Here is a 20,375-nt window from a genome sequence, read left to right on the forward strand (position 1 = left end):
TGGCTTAAGGGCACAGCATGAGCTATTTTCAGCATTCAAAATTCACTAGATACTAACTAGTAATTTACATACTTGAGACCACTATTTGTCAGGTTTTTTTTTTTTTTAACTACAACTAACTCTGGAAGCTGGACATCTTAAGGAAAACAAAATTCAATGTGATATAATTCCATCAGCATTTCCTGACTTCAAAGGAAAAAAAATACATATATATAAGTAAATAAGCTTTGCAGTAGGTACCCAAACTGCCAAACACAACAGACTTGGAAATGCTCATATGCTTTTTTGATCTCAAAATAAACACAACCTCCTATTCCTATTATCTCTAAATCTGCGACTTCTCCAGTTGTGGGAAGCCTTTCTCTTCAGTATATTTCATAAATGTGATACCATTTAACAGCAGGATTACCAAAGGGGGATAAATTGATCTTTTAAATCTAACACACTAATAAGTGGAGAAAGTATTTTTAAAATAGGCTTTACCAAAAAAATGCCATTGGCTGTTGTGCCCTACCATGTAAGAACTGCAAATAACCACCTCTTCCTCCTTCTCTTCTTTTGAACTGATTTTTGGGGATTGGAAGTGTGTACTGAGAATTTTATATCTTCTATATTTATATCGTGTACCAGTCATGTTAATACAGGTAACATAAAATCATGTTAATACAGATGAGAAAACATCTTTGACCACAAATCAACTTCCAGACTGGTGAAAAACAAAAAAAAAAAAAAAAAGAAGAGTCATGAACACATAATTTTAAAGTTTACTTTAAAAATGTAAATATTTCCCAATATTTAACAGGTAAAGAAAATAGCATATTGGTTTATTTTATGTGGTTGTTATATTTTATTTTCCAAGTAATACTGATTAAAAATATTTACACACCTACTTTTAAGTCCACAGTTTAGCACTCTTATTTGTATGGCTTTAAAAGTTATAGCACAAGATCTTTACATTAAGGATCAGGGAAAAAGATTCATTCAAAACAAAGCCTGATATATTATATACAAGTTTTTCTCTGTACTTTATTTTAAATACATTAATTTTTAAATGATGCTCATCTTTTTTTCATCTGATGGTAAAATACTAGTGCAACTTCTCATCAAAATAAAGTTTACCACAGATATAAATGAATTTTCCCAATTGAAAATGGCCCTTCAGCTGCCATTAAATGAAATCTCTCAACTTAAGTGGAAAAGAATTGGTTGTCATTATAAGCAAAAATATAAAGTACTATAGCATCACCTACATCACTCCTTACAACACAAACTTTGAAAGAACCAGAGATGCTTTACAGAAGTTTAGTTGGTTTTGAAAAGGCACATGGGTGTGGATTTTTTTTTTTACATTCTAGAAATTTTGCCACCACCATTCTGTTTCTGTTGCAGAGATGACATCCATGACTACTGGGATAGACAAGAATGTTGTTCAAACTAAAGAAAGCCAGAAGCCAAAATTTAACTGCACAGTAACAATGCACTTTTCTTCATGCAGCCTTGTGTTTCCTATATACTCAATTTTCTAACATGCATTAGAATACATAACCTTGTATTCTAATGAATTTGTTTGATTTTACAATACGGAAAAAATCTGAGGAAGGACGTGACCTAGGAAAGAGAGAAGGGAGAACCCTTACCACAATGAAAATAGATACATTCGTACCCAACTATATAATAAGAATATAATCCATTTAAGTTTCCAGAAATATACTTCTCAAAGTTTCCCATTCATTTATGGGAAAGACCCCTCCTCTGTGGCATTAAGTGGGGGGAAATCGGTTTGTTTCAACAGAAACAGTTCAGCACAACAGGAAAAAGTTTAACTTTGGTCCACTTGTCTGTTAGCTTAAGGACAGTCACACTGCCCACCATCAGTTCAAAAACCCAACACATAAATTTAAAAATATATTCATTCGTTATTTCATTCTAGAACCGGCACAGGTGTTCTGTTCTCATTCCCTGACCCTTCAGCTTGGGAATCCATTGTTGGTTTGGTCTCTAAACCCTCAGCATCTTCGTGATCTTCTCTGGCAGCCTCAGCAGCATCTGCTTGGCTAGGGTCTCTCTCTTCCTGGTTCATGATCTCAGGGGTCACTTGATCCAAGTCTGCTTCTAGAAGCTCAGTTTGTACTTCTATTGGCATCTGATTTACCCGTTCAACGTGCAGTTCCTCTACATGTACTTCAGTACCTTCTTCCGTCTGAATTCGACCCACTTCTAGATAACTCACCTGGACCTGCTCTGGAAGCTCACTTATGTGTGAATCGTGCACTTGGCTGTCTTGAAGCAGATCTGGATGGACCTGTTCCACAGTCACTTGTGCTGAATCCACCTGAACCTGAAGCAATGGTAACACATGCACCTTCCCAACTTGTTCTATAATAGTCATTGATGTCACAGGTTCAGTTTGCACACGTGTTTCTACTGAAAGAACTTCTTCGGTTACTAGACGCTCTGAAATATTATGAGTATCACTGAGATGCCTCCTCAATTCATTTCCTTGCATAAACCACAAGTCACATAAAGTACAATGGTTGGGTTTATCTCCAGTGTGTATTACCAAGTGATCTTTGAACTGGTCCCAGCTGTTAAACACACTGTTACAGACCTAAAATAACCAAACATATGGTATTAACAATACTTATATTCACACTAAAGGAAATATGTATGCTTTATTCTCTGTAAAGAAAAAGTTGAAGATTTTTCTGAAAATGTCATGAATATGATATTTGTAATCTGGTCCAAGAGATTTCCTATTCTTTTATTTGGTCATTTAGCTGATGTAGCTAACAACTTAAATACATTTTGGGAAACATTTTCATATTGCCTTCATTGTTTAAAATGTCATATGAATTCTAGGAATGTCAAGTAGCAATATTATAATTTCTCCCACAATATCAACATTTAGAACGATTACATTATTTGGGATCAATATAACACTAATCATGGAACAAGAGTCAATTACAGCTGGTTGGCCTCCTGCTGCCTCACTTCTGAATTCTAATGACTGCTCTATGGTTAAGAATAACCATAGTCTCAGACTGCCTGTTATTTAGGACATAATTTTACTAACATTGGTGTCACCTAAGGTTGGGTAAAAAAACACTACTCTAATCCTCCTTATAAAATCAAGACAATGATGTTCTTTGCCCTCATTTCTTTCCAAATGGTCAGCTCTGTACCTTTGCTCTAGACTCTGATACCCTTCACTCTTAACGGTTTCAAACACAGATGCCTTTGCTATGAATACACCCACACATACCTGACATTCATAAAGCTTCTTTCTTCCCTTTTTTGCCCCCACTCCAGTTTGGCACGCAGTCAGGTGACATTTGAGTGTGCTATTTCTAGCAAATCGTTCATGACAATTTGGACATTCAAAAGGTTTTTCACCTATTAGAATAGAAAAAATTATATTGACAAATTAAGAAAAATAGAAAAAGCAAATAAAGTTTTTTTGTTTTTGGTTAATTCTAATAGCACCTTCTTGAAAGGAAGATAAGAATTTATAATTCAGATGTTTCTACCACATCCAAAAGATTGTTCTAGAAGTGGAAATGAGTTTTTAGTGATTATTATAATTGTACGTGTGCTCTGACAAAAAAATAAAATTTAGATCTGAGTTCTATCCCATGTTTTTGCATTTCTTAAAAAATTGTATATTCTCCCTCAGATAAAAATCAAGATCAATCTCTACTTCAGGGAAATGCATCACTATCCATTCTGTAAGCATTTTTTGAGCACTTACTGTGTACCAGACCATGTGCTAGGTGACTAAGATAAATAAACTTTCCTTCTTTTTAAAACCTTCATATCACAGGCCACGGTATTTCAGGAAGGTAAAATACATAAAAATAAACAAATGCAATACAGTATAGAAGGCCTGTTACAGAAAAGAGGGCCATGGAAAATGTACTACAGCAGCACAAAGGAGGAGAGTGATTAATTTTGCCTGGAATGGAATGAGAGAAGGAATGGAAAGAAGTTTATTCTAGGAAGAGGCACAGAGTGTAAAACAGTACGGTGAGTAGGAGTAACGAGGGAGACATCAATAATGACTCCCAGCTCTCTGGCTTAGAATACCAACCAGAATAAAGAACACAGAAGTCCAAGTAGGTTTGTAGTGGGGTGTGCTGGGAAAGATTATAAATTCAGTTTTGTGTCTGCTGAGTTCAAGAGCAAAGTGGAAAATTCTGGTAGACAGCTGTATAGACAAATCTGGAGACAAATAGAGGGTGGACTGATATATAGATTAGAAGTTATTTTAGGTGGTAATAAAAACCTTTAATGTGGATAAAACTCCCAGGATGTTATGTGATAACACAATGAAGGCCAGAACCCAATGAAACACCAAGTTAAATCAGCAGGTAGATGAAGCAGCAAAGGAAATGGAAACAACAGCCAGAAGTAGAAGGAAAAGACACTGAGGGAAATTAAAGAAGAAATTTCAGGAAGATGAGGGTAGTAAACAGTGCCAAACTGAAAGAGATGTCACACAGGATAACAAAGGGACTGTAACAACTCCAGCAAGAACAGTGCGAGTGGTGTGGTGGGACCAAAAGTCAGACTACAGTGGGATGAGGGAGAGTGAGTGAGAGGCAAGTCACTGGAAACAGTCAGTACAGAAATTCTTTCAGGAAGGCTTGGAAGTAAAGAGGAGAGATGGCTAGAGGGGGACAAGTCATTAAGAGATTCTTTAAGTCAGAAGAGATTCATTACTTATTTTTTTGCTCGGGGGAAGCCAGTGGAGGAAGAGAGGAGGAGTGGGAATGACATAGGAAGCATAGTCTTGGAGGAGACATCAAGGTGTGGGATCCAGGACAGGCCTTGAAAAAGAAAAGGGAAATATCTTTCTCTGTAGTAAGAGAGGAGGAGACAAAGACGAAGTTTACCCTACAGCTAAGTTAGGGATAGGAAGACAGCTATGTCATTTGCTGGGGTGGAATAGGGGCAGGGGTCTTGAGTGCTGCACTGAAGGTCTAGAATAGAAATTAGGAAAACAAAGATATAAATCAGATACCAAAAGGTCTAACCTTAAGTTAGACTTAAGTCTGACAGGAATTTTTTCCAGCAGTGCTCAGTAGGGATTAGGAGTAAATCACTGCAATAATTCCACGATGGAGGGTTTTTTTAGAGTAAGTGACTTCAGAAGCCAAGGGAATGTGCTTAGAGTACAAGAAAAAGTGACTCAAGTTGTTTACAATGAGGACAAGACAAGACAGAGAAGTCAGAAATGGGGCAATAAGCTAGGTGGCATGGGATATGGAAAGACTGGAAGGCTAAATGAGGCAGAGCCCGACAGAGTAAGGAAAGGAGAGAAAATTCAAGAGACAGGATGATGCTTGTAGAGAATGGGCCCCAGTGATGATGAGGTCCCAGTTGTGACTCTCATCCTTAGGCAGAACAGACACAGTCAAGTAACTTTGAGCTGTGTTTTTTTCCCTGACAAAACTACAGCTTATTTTTTGTGTAATTTTCATGAGATGAAAAAATTAATTTGAGAGAGAAGACCTAATCACCTAGAATTAGTGTTGGTATCCCCAAATGTTGGGAGATATTGTTAAATAAAACGGTTAAGTTTTGGATTTTGGTAGTATGTAATTTTTCAATATAAATGAAACCTACAAATATAAATTGGCATAGCCTCTTTAAAGAGCAATTTGATAATATCTGCCAAGATTTAAAAGGCACATATTCTTTGACTTGGCAATTCTGCTCTTAAAAATTAAATTACTCAAATATGTACACAAAGCTATGTACAAGTATGCTTATTGCAGTATAGTTTATAGCATAGCAAAAGACTAGCAACAACCTAAATGTGGATCAACAGGAGTGGTTAAGTAAATTGTCATACCCATACACTGAAATATGCAGCCACAGTGAAAAAAATTAAGTAGATTCATGCATGTTCCATACATTAAAAACAGTTCAAGATAAATGAAATAGCACAACACTGTACTGCATGTTCCTGTTTGTTTTCTCAAAACCTCTGTGTGTCTCTCTGTGATTACTTGAAAATGCAAATCCTCCAGAAGGATAAATAAGAAAATGATGGCAGTAGCTGTTTCTGGAGAGATCTACTGAAGTAGGAAAGAGATCCACTTTTCACTGTGTATCATTTGAGCTTTTGTTATTTAAAAAATTAGTTTAACAAGCCCAATAAAATCCAGAAATAGCAACAGATTAATTATACTTTAGATGTATGGAAAGCACAGTCTTCAAAATGCTTTTACCATCTTCTCTTGTCACAACTCTGTCAAGTAGGTATCATTATTCATATTTATACCGACAAGGAAAGAGACCCGAAGATAAAGTCACCAGTCAAGTTTATCATGCTGGCAAACGTAAGAACTAGAGCCAGAATCTAATTCTTATTTCGGGACCCACATTCTTTCCATGATTCTACACTACCTCTCTGGGAAACTAGGGAATAATTATTTGAAAACATGGTTAAAGGTCACCTTTAGGTTCTCTTTCATACTCGGTGTCTCTGTCAGTATGTCTGATATATCCCCCCACCCCCAAAGTGCTTACCCTTCTATATTTTTCTGAATTCATTTACAGCACTTATGAAACTAACTACATGATCTTGCCCTCATCTCCCATCATCACTTTCTCTCTCTTGCCCTTGAATCACCGGTAGTTTGTTCACGATGCCTAAGCGCATGCCACATGGTCAGCCCTTCCTAACTCTTCAGCTGCATCTCCTGGCATTCCTCTACTTGGACCGAACCCTTGAGCCATAATAACCTACTAGCAGTGCTCCATATGAGTTACTTCCTCTCTTTCCTCTTTGCCTGTGTATGTTTCATTTCTTTTGCCTGGAATGCTCATCTTCTGGCTAACTCCTTTACCTTTGGGAGTCATCATAGGGTAAACCGTCTAGGAAGCAATCCTTGCCTTTTCCATCATAAACAAACAGCCCAGGCAGGCATTCCCATAAGTCTCTGTGCTTACCTCTATCAGAACCTAGCCTGTCACACTGTGATTGTGCCTGCTTGCCTCCCCACCATAACTTTGAGCTCCTTGATGGCAGGGACTCTAAAATTTCTTTATCTCCATGACCTAGCAGGTTGGCATTATTATTACTATTTTCCAAATGGAAACAAAATAATTCCAGAGGACAAGTAACAGCCAAATTTTGCAAATCAAGCCATAGATTACAGTGTATGCTTTAAGAACATACAAGAAACCAAATCACTAAATAAAAGTACGCAAAATATGAAACTGTGTTATAAGTAAAAAACAATCCATCCTTTGTTAATGTAAACACAATTTAAAACTGTTTACTTATGCTTCTCTTGAATTCACTAAGTCATTGATCACATCTGCAACTATTTTGTCACTAATTACTAGTACAATAATTGAGATTAAAAAAGACAACGAAAGTTCAGTTTGCTTTATGTGCTCAAATGTTCGTCCAGTGGACATCTGGTTCTATAATTTATAACTACTTAAGTTAATTAAGTTACTTACATTACCTCACATCATTTTGAAGGGAAAGACAAAGACATACAACACATTGTACTTTGGCTGTATATTCTGCTGTTTAATCCAAAACACAAAGTGCAGGACTTGGAAAGGACATTTTAAAACTTTCAAAATGGTCTGTGTTGTCCTATTTTCAAATAGGTAAGTCACTAGTTTTGGATAAAAGAGACAATTGCTTCTATTTTCACATTGCTAGGAAATAATATAAAAGTGACTAATTATCTGTTGAGGTACTGGAAACCACTATCAAAGTGTGCTAGTTACCAAGTTAATGTCTATTTACTAATTTAACGTGTGGCTGGTCAATCAATCCTTTTGCAAAACTAATCCACAGTTACCACAAAATGTTCATCAAAAGACCATTAAAATAGATGAATATTTGTTTTCTAAGGACCAAAAACTATAACTATGGGCAGTTTCCAAATATACAGCAGGTATACAATGTATGAAAATCCGAAAGTAGGGGCTGGCCCGGTGACACAGCGGTTAAGCGTGCACGCTCTGCTTCGGCAGCCCAAGGTTCGCAGATTCAGATCCTGGGTGCGCACTGACGAACCGCTTGTCAAGCCAGGCTGTGGCGGCGTCCCGTATAAAGTAGAGGAAGATGAGTGCGGATGTTAGCCCACTGCCAATCTTCCTCGGCAAAAAGGGGAAGATTGGCATTGGATGTTAGTTCAGGGCTGATCTTCCTCACAAAAAAAAAAAAAAAAAAAAAGAAAATCGGAAAGTATTTTCCCAAAAGATTTCATAAACACCTATTAGTTAGCTAAACTAGTACTTTAAAGCCTTTTAAATCCACACTGAGATTTAAGAAAAGTATGAGATTCTCTTGCTACTCATGCAACCACTGAGTATTGACACTAAGCATTTATTCAGGACCTGAGTATTGATATCAAGCATTCGGACAGTGAGGGATACCATATTATCTGAATCTATCCAGTTTCTCAATTTCAAGTAGTGTGTAGTGAGTGACTTTGGACAGCAGGGGATCTATGAAAAAATTTCATCCACAGTTCTCCAAACTCTGCAAAGAGAAAGATTCTGAACAGTGTGTGATACCTATGTTATAATTACAGTATTAACAGTCTAAACAACCTTAACCACCACACATAATAAGAACTTGGGAATAAGTGTCCAGAAGTCTGACACTTAACAAACCATAGCAACTGCTCTCCCCACACCCTTATTATAGTGGGTTTAGGGACTTCCCAAGATTCAAGTAATTGGTGGTAGCTCCTGTGTGTGGCACAGGAGACCTAGCAAAGAATGCTTAGGAAGTGGGAGCAAGGACAGGGAATCTGTCAAGGAAAAAATAGGCACAGGGGATGGATGCAGAACTAACAGCCAGAGGCTCTACGGTAGACTCCCTGGGACATCTCCCTCATGCCTGGGATGGTACCCAGAAGGACAGTATAAAGACTTTACCCTTCTCATCTCCCTGGCTGTCCACGAGTCTTGACACGTTTGCCCTTAGAGAGGTGAGGGGAAATGGACATATACTACTTACCTAGCTACCAGGTCAAAACAGATGACCAAACACACACAAAGGTATAAACACATCAGGGATTGTTTGTAAATGTACTCATCTATGTAATGTATTAACAAGAGACAGGAAATGTAAAAATAATAACAGTGAAGTTTCACTATAATTAGGATTTCATAATTTATTACTCTTAATAAATAATGACAAACTGTGTTTTACGTTATTTCTTTTAAAAATATAAAATTTGGCAAGGTGTAAGTGTGACAATTGTGAAGTTGATATTGATTTTGCTTTTAAAGCATCAATATTTCAAACTAATATTACAAATACAGTGTGAACTCAACTTGCTCATTAGAAAACAGAGCAGATGGTTTCTGTGGTACTAGTTAAAAAAAAAAAAAGGATTCAGACACTTAGACTTGAAGTGATGTGAAAAAATATACTTTTAACATAAATTATTTACTAATTACCTGTATGTTTTCGAAGATGTTCTTTAAAATGTCCAAAGTGGTCAAACTGTTTCTCACAGTACTGACATATGTGAATTTTTTTCCCAGTTCTTTGCTTCTTACTGACTCCACCTTCTTCGAGGTGGTAACAATTGAGGTGCTGTTTCCATGCGCTCTCCCGAAGATACCTTTTATTGCATATTTCACACTTGAAACTCTCAGTGGAGTGTGATTTCATGTGTTCCTTAAAATGGTAAAACAATTTAAATGAACGGTTACATTTCTCACAATGGAACAAGTCCTTCACATGTGACAGCTGAAGTTCCACAATTTCAATACCTTCTACCTGTTTGCTTGTGGGGTCAGATGCACAGCCATCTTCTTCTTTAATCTGCCCTTTTCTATCACCTTGACGGTACTTGCTGGTAATATCCGCCAACAGTGCCAGAGCAGAATCATCAGAGGAACCTGTGCTCTGAATGTACTTTATGGACTGCTTGGCAGAAGCCACTTCCTCTAATGTTTCGATGCCTTCATCTTCCACTTCAATTGTGCCTTCGGCAATCTCCACCTCAATTTCAACAGGTTCTGATTCTGCAGATGGCAACGACTCAGTGATAACATTTGAAGTTTCTGCAATCTTTCTTTTTTTTGCCTCACTTTTTCCTGTGGCATTTTCCTCTAGTGGAGCTGAGTTTTCTTTGTTCCTGAAATACATAATGTATGAATTAAAAAGTCTATAAGATCTATCAAAATCCTAACAGGCTTTTTGGACGAAATTGATAAGCTGATGATAGAATTTATATGGAAAGGCAGAAAACAAGACTGCAGGACTTATACTACCTGGATTCAAGACTTATTGTAAAGCTTCAGTAAATTACGAAAATGTGATATTGGTGAAAGGATAGATGTAAAGAATAATGGAACAGAATAAAGTCCAGAAATAGACCCACTCTTATATAGTCAATTGATTTTTGAAAAAAAGTTTCAAGGTAATTCAATGGAGAAAAGAATTTTTAACAGTGGTGCTGGAACAACTCGTATCTATATGGGAAATATAAACCTTGACCCTTACTCTCATTATCACACACAAAAAATTAATTCAAAATAGATCATAAACTTAAACATAAGAACTAAAACTACCAAACTTCTAGAAGAAAACAGGAGAAAACCTTTATAACAGTGGGTTACCGAAATTTTTCTTAAATAGCACACAAAAAAGCAGAAACCTTAACAGCAAAAACTGATAAAATGGATTTCATCAAAATGAAAAACTTTTGCCTTTTGAAATACACAGTTAACAAAAAGGCAGGTCACAGACTGGGAGAAAATATTTGCAAACATCTATCTGTCAAAGGTCTTGTACAGAGACTATAGAAAGAATTCTCACAATTCAATACACTAAATAAGAGAAGACAAGTATTGGCAGACAATTCTCCGTGAGTCTCTTGTGTTTTTCCACATCTTGTGAACTGACAGCTTTTGTTCTGGACTACCTTTTCAAGGATGTCTGCAGCAGAACCAGCAGCCTGGGAAGATAGAGAGTGTGTCTCCCTCTGAAACAGAGGGCAGCTTTGCTTACTGTCCATTATGATAACGTCCTCCTCTGGGACAAAGGTCGGGTAGGTTTGCTTGCAGCCCATTATAAAAGATTTGGGTTTCTAAGCTAGAGATTCTTCAGCTGTGATGTAAACCAACCACATGCACAGCAATCACCTGGGCCACTCTATGTCAGCCCTGTGGGACTTAGGGGAGAAAGGTAAACTGGCACAAATATAGAACTCATGCTACTTGCTGTGCAGAAAGTAATCAAGTCTTTTATTTCTGACCTAAGAGTCCCATATCTTCTATTAGCATCCATGAAATTGCAGCATGATAACTTGTTGGCTTGCAAGTAGGGTAAACTCGCAGATCCCTCACAGTTCTTGCCAGGTTTTGGCAACAAGGACAGGATACTGAAAAAGACCACGCTTTCTGGAAGAGGAAGGATGAGGCCTCCCAGAGCAATTAACGGGATCTGAGGAAGTCCACTGGAGCTGGCAGCAAACATGTTGACCAAAGTGTATGGTCAACTGGGCAGTAAATGGTCCTCCACTTAATTGTCTATTGCTGAGGGCTGAACTGTGTTCCCCAAAGATACGCTGAAGTCCTGACCCCAATACCTGCGAATGTGACCTTATTTGGAAATAAGTCTTTGCAGATGTAATCAAATTAAGATGTGGTTATTAGACTGGGCCCTAGTCTATTACAACCATGTCCTGATAAGAGGGACATTTGGACACACATAAAGAGGAGAAAGCCATACAAAGACACAGAGGGAAGATGGCAATGTAAAGACGGACGCAGAGTCTGGAGTTATGCTGCTACAACCCATGGAATGCCTGGGGCTACCAGAAGCTAGAAGAGGCAAGGAAGGATCCTCCTCTAGAGGCTTATGAGGGAACATGGCCTTGCCAACACCTTGATTTAGTACTTCTAGCTTCCAGAACTATAAGACAATAAATTTCTGTTGTCTTAAGCCACTCAGTTTGTGGTACTTTATTATGGCACCCCCAGGAAATGAAAACATCTATTAATGAGGAACAACTGGGAATGTGGTTGCAGGATGAATACTGGGCAGTTAAGTTCAAGAACAGCTGCTAGAACAGTGCCCTGGTTGTTGCAAACTTGCCTGGGGGGCAGGCAGGTGTCTTCTCTGCTCATCTGGTGGTCAGCCTGAAGTCTGTCCCATCTTACCAACTAACACTAAGATTCATGGTGGGTGAAGGGGGTGGAGAAAGAAGGTGCCACCCGTTTACAGACAAGTTACTGCAACATGCACCTAAACCAAGTGTGATAGGAGGGAAATTTGCAACTGCTACTAACAGAAACGAGTTGAGCCATCAGAACTTTGGCTTATGGAAATGAGGCAGCAGCATAATGTTTGTTACGGAAGAATGGCAACACCTGGGCTACATCTCAGGGCTCAGGCCCTCCTGCAGTCTGTCATATCCACCTTAGATCCACTTGGAGATGACTGTAAAAGGTCTGAGTTTTTTTGCAGCAGGTCCTGGCTGCCATAAGGGTGCTTTGGTGCTCTTGGGGAGATTTCTCTGAGACAAACTCCTATGACGAAACATTGACGAGTAAGAGTCTTCCTGCCCAATTGGGTTTAAAATGCTGATGAACATGAGTCACTTTAGGAATGAGAAAAGAATCCAAAACAATATAATTCTGTGGTCAGGCCTGCTGACCCCTCTAACCTTTGTGTTAAACCAGTCAAAAGCCTAAGAGATGTTATCATGACAACAGGGCAGCAAATGTTCAGGATTAAAAAAAAGCCATCACCATGCAAGTCAAGTATGAGTCAGCCAAAAGGCATAGACCTCATGGCCTCAAGTGGAAAGCAATGTGGACAAGGTTGTTAATCAAAAGGTCCCCAGTGAAACAGATGGTGTCAGTAATGATAACCCTGCTGCCTGATAGAGGGCTTGGGGTGGGCTGAAAACACTGGAGGTTTATATAGTTGATCCACATGCAGCTCTCGTGCTGTTTGAAACCAAAAGTAAATGTGCCTCGCTCACTGGCACAATCACTTTCTCCCTTCACATCTCTTCCTCTTCTACCTTCCCTTCCCCTCTATCTTGACTTCACCAGCTTAGAGAAGGATAATTAGGGGTGGAGCCGAGGTCTCCCTGTTCCCAAGGGTATATAGTGAAGACACTATCTACCCATCCAAGTTATGCTGAAAGAAACTCAGGAATGGGTGGGATGCAAACTTGCATGATTCTGTTAGATTCAGGTGTCCAACTAACCATCCCACCATGGAGAGAGAAGGCACTTGCTTTCAACTGACGGGGTCTGGGCAAGGATCACAGCAGGAAAGGGAGGCTGTCCTGACTCCATGGGTGGGGCTGATTCTATGTACTGTTTTTGCTTTGACATCTGAATGTACAGCAGGAATTGGTATGGCATTCATACTTCCCCATCCCATAAGTACCAGAGATAGAGAAGAGCTACTGGAACAAATCCTCCTGACATTTGCCACCAGTAGCTGGGTCAGGATTTAGCTCAAGTGTCTCTATCTTATTATGTCTAAAGATGACACTATATTGATGATGTCCTGTTGACTGGCAAGCCAGAAGTCTCAGTCTCAAAGGTTGTGACTGCAGTGTTACCACACCTCCACCAGCAGTGGTTGCTGATAAACCCCTACAAAATTCAGGGGCCTGCTCACCAAGTCAAGTTTCTTGGGACCATGCAGGTGGATTCACAAAACTCTATCCCTCCAGTGGCAAAAGAAAAACTACTATTGCCTCACCTCCTCCCTCTTCCTACCAAAAATGGGGCCTAGCATGTTACTGGATCTTTTGGGTACTGGAGAGAGTATGTGCCTCACTTAAGTATTCTACTTTCTTCTTTAGATCAGCTAATCTGCAAATCAGCATCTTTTAAGTAGGGGTCCAACTAACAGGCTGCATTAAACTGTGGCATATTCTCTGTCTTTGGGTCCCCAAACCTTATGACCCCTTTGAGCTACAAATCTCTGAGACTGATGCTTTTGCAGATTGGAGCTTCTGGCAAAGGGAGGCAGCCTCTACTCAAAGGTATTCCTTGGGTTTTGGACTTGTCAATTCTCTGACACAGCTAAAAGGTACGCTCCCTTTGAGAAGTAAGAATTAGCTTGCTGTTGGGCTCTTGCTGCAACTGATGCCTGATCCCTGGAGGCTTTGAGGCTCTCTAGCCTGATATTACCATTTGGGAATGTGGCAACTAAGACTTCATGATGAGCAAGATAAGAGGTGCCCAACAAGTTTCACTTGTCAAACAGAAATAGTATAGTCAAGAAAGCAGTTGGCCTCTGGCTTTACATAAAAAAGTAGTAGCTCTTCCACTCTATTGCTCAAAGAAAGCCACTACATCAATGAGGGGTCTTTGATTCACTGATGGTTTGGCTAAGCTGAAAGTGTTCACTGGGCTGCTGCAGATGCTCAGCCTTAGCACCAACTATGCAAAACCAAAAGCGGACGTGGTTGCTCTGCTCAGAGGGCAGAACTCAAGTCTGTCTTCATAGCTCTGGATAATATTCTCCATGATAAACCTTGTTTTATTTTTACTGACTCAGGCTGTCGCCAGTGGCCTAGCTGTTTGGAAGACTTGAAAATCTCAGTAGATTAAAGACACCCATCTTTGGAGTCACAACTGTAGAAACAAATAACAGCTGTTGATCAAATTGTCTGGATCACTGATGTTGATGCCCAGGGTATAATCGCCTGTTCTTTGATGACACCAAGTGGAATCAAGCCTGCATTGCCCAGACTTTCATCAGTGACACCTAGATCCAACATTCTGAACATGGTGACACATCCACCATCACAGACTGAGCAGAAAGGACCCCATATTTCTGATGCAGAAGTTGCCACTGCATGCCAGGCTTGCGACACCTGCCAAAAGTTGGCCTGTTTATCTCATAGTGAAGGAGACAACATCACGGAGTGTCGTCTCCGACTGTTCCTGGCAGACTGACTACACCGGACCATTGACTCCTTCTCAGGGTATTAGTGGTGCCTCACTACTGATGACAGTTTTTTCAGGTTACACTGTTTCTGTTCCAGTCTGATCAGCTGGTTCTGGCCAAACCATTGTGGCCCTTGAGACTAATCTGTGTCATATGTTTAGCTTTCTGAACTATCTGCAGTGTGATAACGGTGCGCCAAAAGCTACTCAATAATTGGCTGATAGTCAAGGTACTGATGGACCTTTCAAGCTCCCTACCATCCAGATACTGACATGAGAGCAATGCAATAGCCTCCTCAAACAGTGATCAAAAAGATTTCTGACTCTACTTCCCTCACCTCCTCCTTGTCCAAAAATCTGAGTAAGGCAGTTTGGTCATCGAACCCAGCTGTCCCCAGAAAGGGATCATCTCTTCTTGGCTGCTCCCTGGGTAATGATCAAGACAAAAGGGGTAGGAAGTTATATAAACCTAATTGGAAACTTAGGATTCTGCCATGAACATTCTTAAGACATGATCCTTTTCTTTCCCCCTAACGGCAACCCTGGGACAGCCTGGTTGGTATCTCTTCCAGGTGACAGCTGGTTAAAAATGGGCCTACCAGATTCAAACTGAAGTCTAGTTCAGCTATCCGGATTCTCTCGTTGAACTGACATCATCTTAGATCCCAAGAATAATGACCACTTGGTTGAATAGTCTGCTTGCCAAGTATACTTACAGTGGCCCCTGTGAGCCACAGTGAGAGACACAATGGGTCTCTAAGTTTTATAAAATGCCCTTGTCCCTGATCATTCTGGATGAAAGGTCTCGGTAAGAGGAAGGGATGACTGGAAAAGAGGTGAAGCTATAGCTACTAAAATGGGATACACTGATTTTGTGGAGGTGGAGGGAAAGTTCCCTGGCACTTGCGGAGAGAACATCTTAGACTCCAGGAGGTATGGGGGAGGAAGAGACATTAATGATCTTTGCCCCTCAAAACCACCCCCGGCACCTTCCCCAGGTAAGAAAATGCTCTGATGCAGCTCTTCTCAACTGTTGTTAGCAACTTTAAATTGACTGCTGGTTCTGTCATCTCCTGCTAGGTGGCTCCGACCACGATTTGATCACCATCTCTCTTATTCTACCAAGTAGTCTTCTGAAAGCAGCAGGGGATGGCCAAGCTTCTGCATGTCCCATGCAAAACACCGGATGTTTGTCCCACTACCACTCCCAAAGGTGAGGCTCAGTTTGTGAACTGGATGATTGCCACTCACCTGGCATTCAGGTGCTCATGACAAACAGGATAGATTGAACTAACTGCCCTCAGGCCCGCCAAAAGCAAAGACTAGGCTCAATCATTCTAACTGAATTAGGAAAGGGGGAGGCCACATTGGAGGCCATGTCAACCTGTGCCCCTGACTAATGAAGGTCACATTTGGCGAGCACAAACAATTGTAAACAATACTTTCTTTCCAAGGCACTTTCCAAGTGCCTCTGGGACCGTACTTCTTGTATGGAAGCCAGGTACTAACTTCCCTCCCTCCCAAAATATGATGACTTGCACCTCAGGGGTAGGCAGAAGACACCATCCAGTGTTTAAGGAAACACCACTGGTAGATCAGTTTAGTTCTCAGATGACTGTGGAGATGTCTCCAAAACAAGGCTACACTTGGTTACTTGGGGGAGCTTCCTAGAGGAATAACTAACTTGTTACTTACATGTGTGCTATGCAGTTTTTCCTACAATGGGAGTCATCCATATAAAAAGGGGGTACAAAATTTGTGCCCGACTTAAGCCAATGTGATCACTGACACCACTTGGGCTCTGGAAGGCATCCATGTTAGCCTCAAATCACCAGCCACGGTTATTATGGATGATAGACTTGCCCTAGACTTCCTCCCTGTGGGCCAACGCAGAGACTGAGCAATTGCTAAAACATCTTGTTATACTTAGATTAATGCACGGGGCTAAGTGGAAAAGTCAAGACAGAAACTAAAGGAGAAAGCCATCCGGATTTCTATGGATTTGTTCAGTTGGTTGAGTCCAGGACCTTAGGAGAGTGGGTGCACAGTTAAGCTCAGCACTGCAGGGTGGGCACATCCTGCTGCTGGGAGTTCTGTTGAGAACTGCCTTAATTAAATCCAGTGTGAGAAAAACAAAATGGATTAGGTCCCAGTCCCTATTGGTCTGATTAATCAGTGGTCACATAGTGGTATACTCATGGGAAAATTCACCAGAAGCTAAAATAATATAGAAACAAGGATATTGTTGGGAGACAACTCTCCATGGTGCTCTCATGTTTCTGCATGTCTTGTACACAAAGACACTTGACAGTCTTTTGTTCTGGACTATCTTTCCAAGGTTGTCTGTATAGCAAATAGCCTTCAAAGACAGTCTGTCTTCCTCCAGAGTGGAGGGCAGGTTCATTTATTGTCCAGTATAATAAAGACAATGGCCCCTCTGGGGCAAAGATCAGGGAGGTTTGCTTGTAGCTTATTATAAAAGATTCGAGTTTCCTAAAGCTCAGGGTTCCTCAACACTGACGCAAACCACTGTGAGCACAGCACACACCTAGGCCACAATGTCACCCTCGTGGAACTCTGTGGGGCAGGGGAGGCAAGAAAAACTGAGACAAACATGAAGCTCATGTTGCTCCTTACGCCATGAGAGAAATAAAATCCTTTCTCTCTGACTCAGGAGTCTCATGTCTTCTGCCAGCATCCCTAAAACTGTGGCAGGCCAACACGTTAGCTTGCAAACAGGATAAAATCTCAGACCTTTTACAGTTCTTGACAATAACCTAATTTTAAAAATGGGCAAAAGGTTTGGACAGACACCTCAGCAAAGAAGATAAACAGAAGGCGAAAAAGCACATAAAAATATGTTCAACATTATTAGTCATTGGGGAAATGCAAATTAAAACCACTATGTGCCTACTAGCATGGCTAAAATGAAAAAGCCTGATCATACCAAGTATTAGCAAGGTTGTGGAGCAGCTGGAACTCTCATATACTGTAGGTTGGAACGTAAAATGGCACACCACCTTGGAAAACAGTTTGGCAGTTTCTTAAAAAAATTAAACACATCTACCATACAACCCAGGTATTCCATTCCTAGGTATTTACTGAGAGAAATGAAACCATAAGTGCAAAGACCTGTATACAAATATTCAGAGCCATTTTATTTGAAATAGCCCAAAACTGGAAACAACCTAAATATCCACCAACAGGTGGTATATCCATATAATGGAATACTACTAAGCAATAAAAAGGAATGGAATAGCAATACCCACAACAACACAAATCTCTAAAGCATAATGCTAAGTGAAAAAAGTCAAACACGCAAGACTACACATTGTAGGAGTCCATTTACATGACATTCTAAGTAAGATAAAACTACAGTGATAAAAATCAGATCAGTGGTTGCCTGGGGCTGGAGATCAGGGTCGACTAGAGAGTCATGAGAAAACTTAGGGTGATGGAAATGTTCCTATGTCTTGATTGTGGTGGTGGTTACACCATTGTATACAATTACCAAAACTCAAACTCTACACTAAAACGGGTGAATTGTATTATATGAAAATTACACCTCATTAGGCTGGGGAGGAAAATTCTATATGGCTATTGCTGCTGCCTAACAAATAACAGGAACCTTCACGTACAGTTTTAAATACACAATGCAACTGCAGCAAAGCAAATAAAGTCCTAATATTTTTTTTTAGTGTCATTCAAAAAGTTTACACTATATTTCAAAAATACTTTCATACTGCAAATGTGAAAGAGGACCTTATTCACCTCCTGTACCTGTAGGATAGTTATACAATAATCTTCAACATCGAGTTGCCTTAAGCAGTCAATTTAACACCTAAATTAATTTTTATTCATAAATTGTATTATTATAAATAGCCAACACGTAATATTGCTGTCTTGTTTTCAGAGAGCTCTTCAGAATATACTGCATGTCTGATTGGTTCAAGAAATAATTTAATATGTTACTGTACTTATATTGAAAAGCACCGATGGTTGTAATTACTACAAGGATGCCAGTCTTATAATAATAAATCCTTTATAAGATTCTAAAAACGCCTGAAAAACAGTTGTACTCACTTATTCTTACCTTCACCTCCCAATGACTATACACAAGAACTCAATTAAATGCGTCCTAAATCCAACCTACGCCACTGTTATAGAATATGTTCTACTGCTCTGTTGCCAAGGACTTTCCTCACAGTGAGATACTACTCACTACCATAGCAGCAAAGGGACCACACAGACAGAACATTTTTTCAGAAGGTTCTCATCCAGGATTTAACCACAAAATATGATAAAGCCCCATCCATACATATTCCCCTGAGTCTACCTCCATTTTGAGAAGGTATGATCTTATCAGGTATATATCCTCAACACACCTCTATTTTGCTACCCATGTCTCATCTCTCTCTGCAGTAGAGTACCGAGACCTGGCTTTAAGTGACATGCACCCATCCATCCATTCACGAATGTTTACTGCACTCCTATGTGCCCGACACTAGGCATCAAATAATATATACACACCCACCTCGTCAGGAAAGTTTAATCTTGAACTCTGTCATCAAACTAATTAAAAGCTCATTAGGAGAAATGTATTTATGGATGATTACAGTCCAATTAGTTCTTAGAGTTATTCTAAATTATGTCTTTCAACTAAACCACATGAGTGAGTTGGACTAAATCATTTTGCCCCCTGTGAAACTGATTTTACCAAATTGCACTTCAGTATTATGTCAATGACCTATATTGAGGATCATAAGTAACAGAGCCTGGAGATAATAATAATAGCAGTTCACAATTTAAAGTCCTATGTGCCAGACATATGCTAAGCACTTTACATGCACTAATTCATTTAACTCTCACAAATAATCCTATACACAAAGTATCATTATTGTCCCCATTTGACAGATAAGGAAACTGAGCTGCTGAGTGGAGGCTGAGTAACTTCACTAAGGCCACATAATGCTAGAGCTGGGTTATTACCCAGGCAGCCTGACTCCAGAGCTCTTGTTCTTAGTCACTATATTACACTGCCCACTATTCATTACGTAAGATGTTGAAGTCTTCCTTCATTATATCATTTAACATTTTTTTAAATACCTTCTTTGAGAAATTTTGTGTTTATCTGCATAGGATTGGCTCCTAAGTAACTGATCTGTTCTCATCTTATAACCACGAATAATGTAACTGAGTATTTTTTTTCCTTTTTCGTTGCACTAGGTGCTTCAGAGCTAGATTTAGCCCATCTAATAAGTATATAGAATTAAATGGCATGCATTTTGGCCACCACATTTCTAATTTCACTGACTATCGTCCTCACTTGGCCTATTAATTTTATCTTCACCAATTTCCTCACTTATTTCTACACAGTACTATGTTAATCTTTGTAAGACAAGCCCTTTTTAGAGTAAGGCCTGGTACAAATAATTAACAACTTGAATCCAACAAAA

The 20,375-nt window shown here is 39.6% G+C and overlaps 1 protein-coding gene across 7 annotated transcripts in view; it reads right to left on the reverse strand.

Annotated features, from left to right (window-relative positions):
* Positions 1 to 750: 750 nt before the first annotated feature.
* Positions 751 to 20,375, reverse strand: part of ZNF131 (zinc finger protein 131) — a 29,211-nt gene continuing 9,586 nt past the window's right edge. For 5 of the 7 annotated variants that reach the window (XM_058564148.1, XM_058564150.1, XM_058564149.1 and 2 more), the window contains 3 exons: positions 9,445 to 10,130; positions 3,263 to 3,393; positions 751 to 2,608 (listed from right to left, as the gene is read on the reverse strand). In XM_058564148.1, coding sequence (XP_058420131.1) covers positions 1,922 to 2,608; positions 3,263 to 3,393; positions 9,445 to 10,130 — 1,504 coding nt within the window. In that variant the 3' untranslated portion in view covers positions 751 to 1,921. Of the gene's footprint in view, positions 2,609 to 3,262; positions 3,394 to 9,444; positions 10,131 to 20,375 lie in introns of those variants that run through there. The other 2 variants (XM_058564152.1, XM_058564154.1) reach the window with 2 other exon arrangements.

This window comes from Diceros bicornis, chromosome 20 (genome assembly GCF_020826845.1).
Source record: "Diceros bicornis minor isolate mBicDic1 chromosome 20, mDicBic1.mat.cur, whole genome shotgun sequence".
Taxonomy (NCBI): Eukaryota; Metazoa; Chordata; class Mammalia; order Perissodactyla; family Rhinocerotidae; genus Diceros; species Diceros bicornis.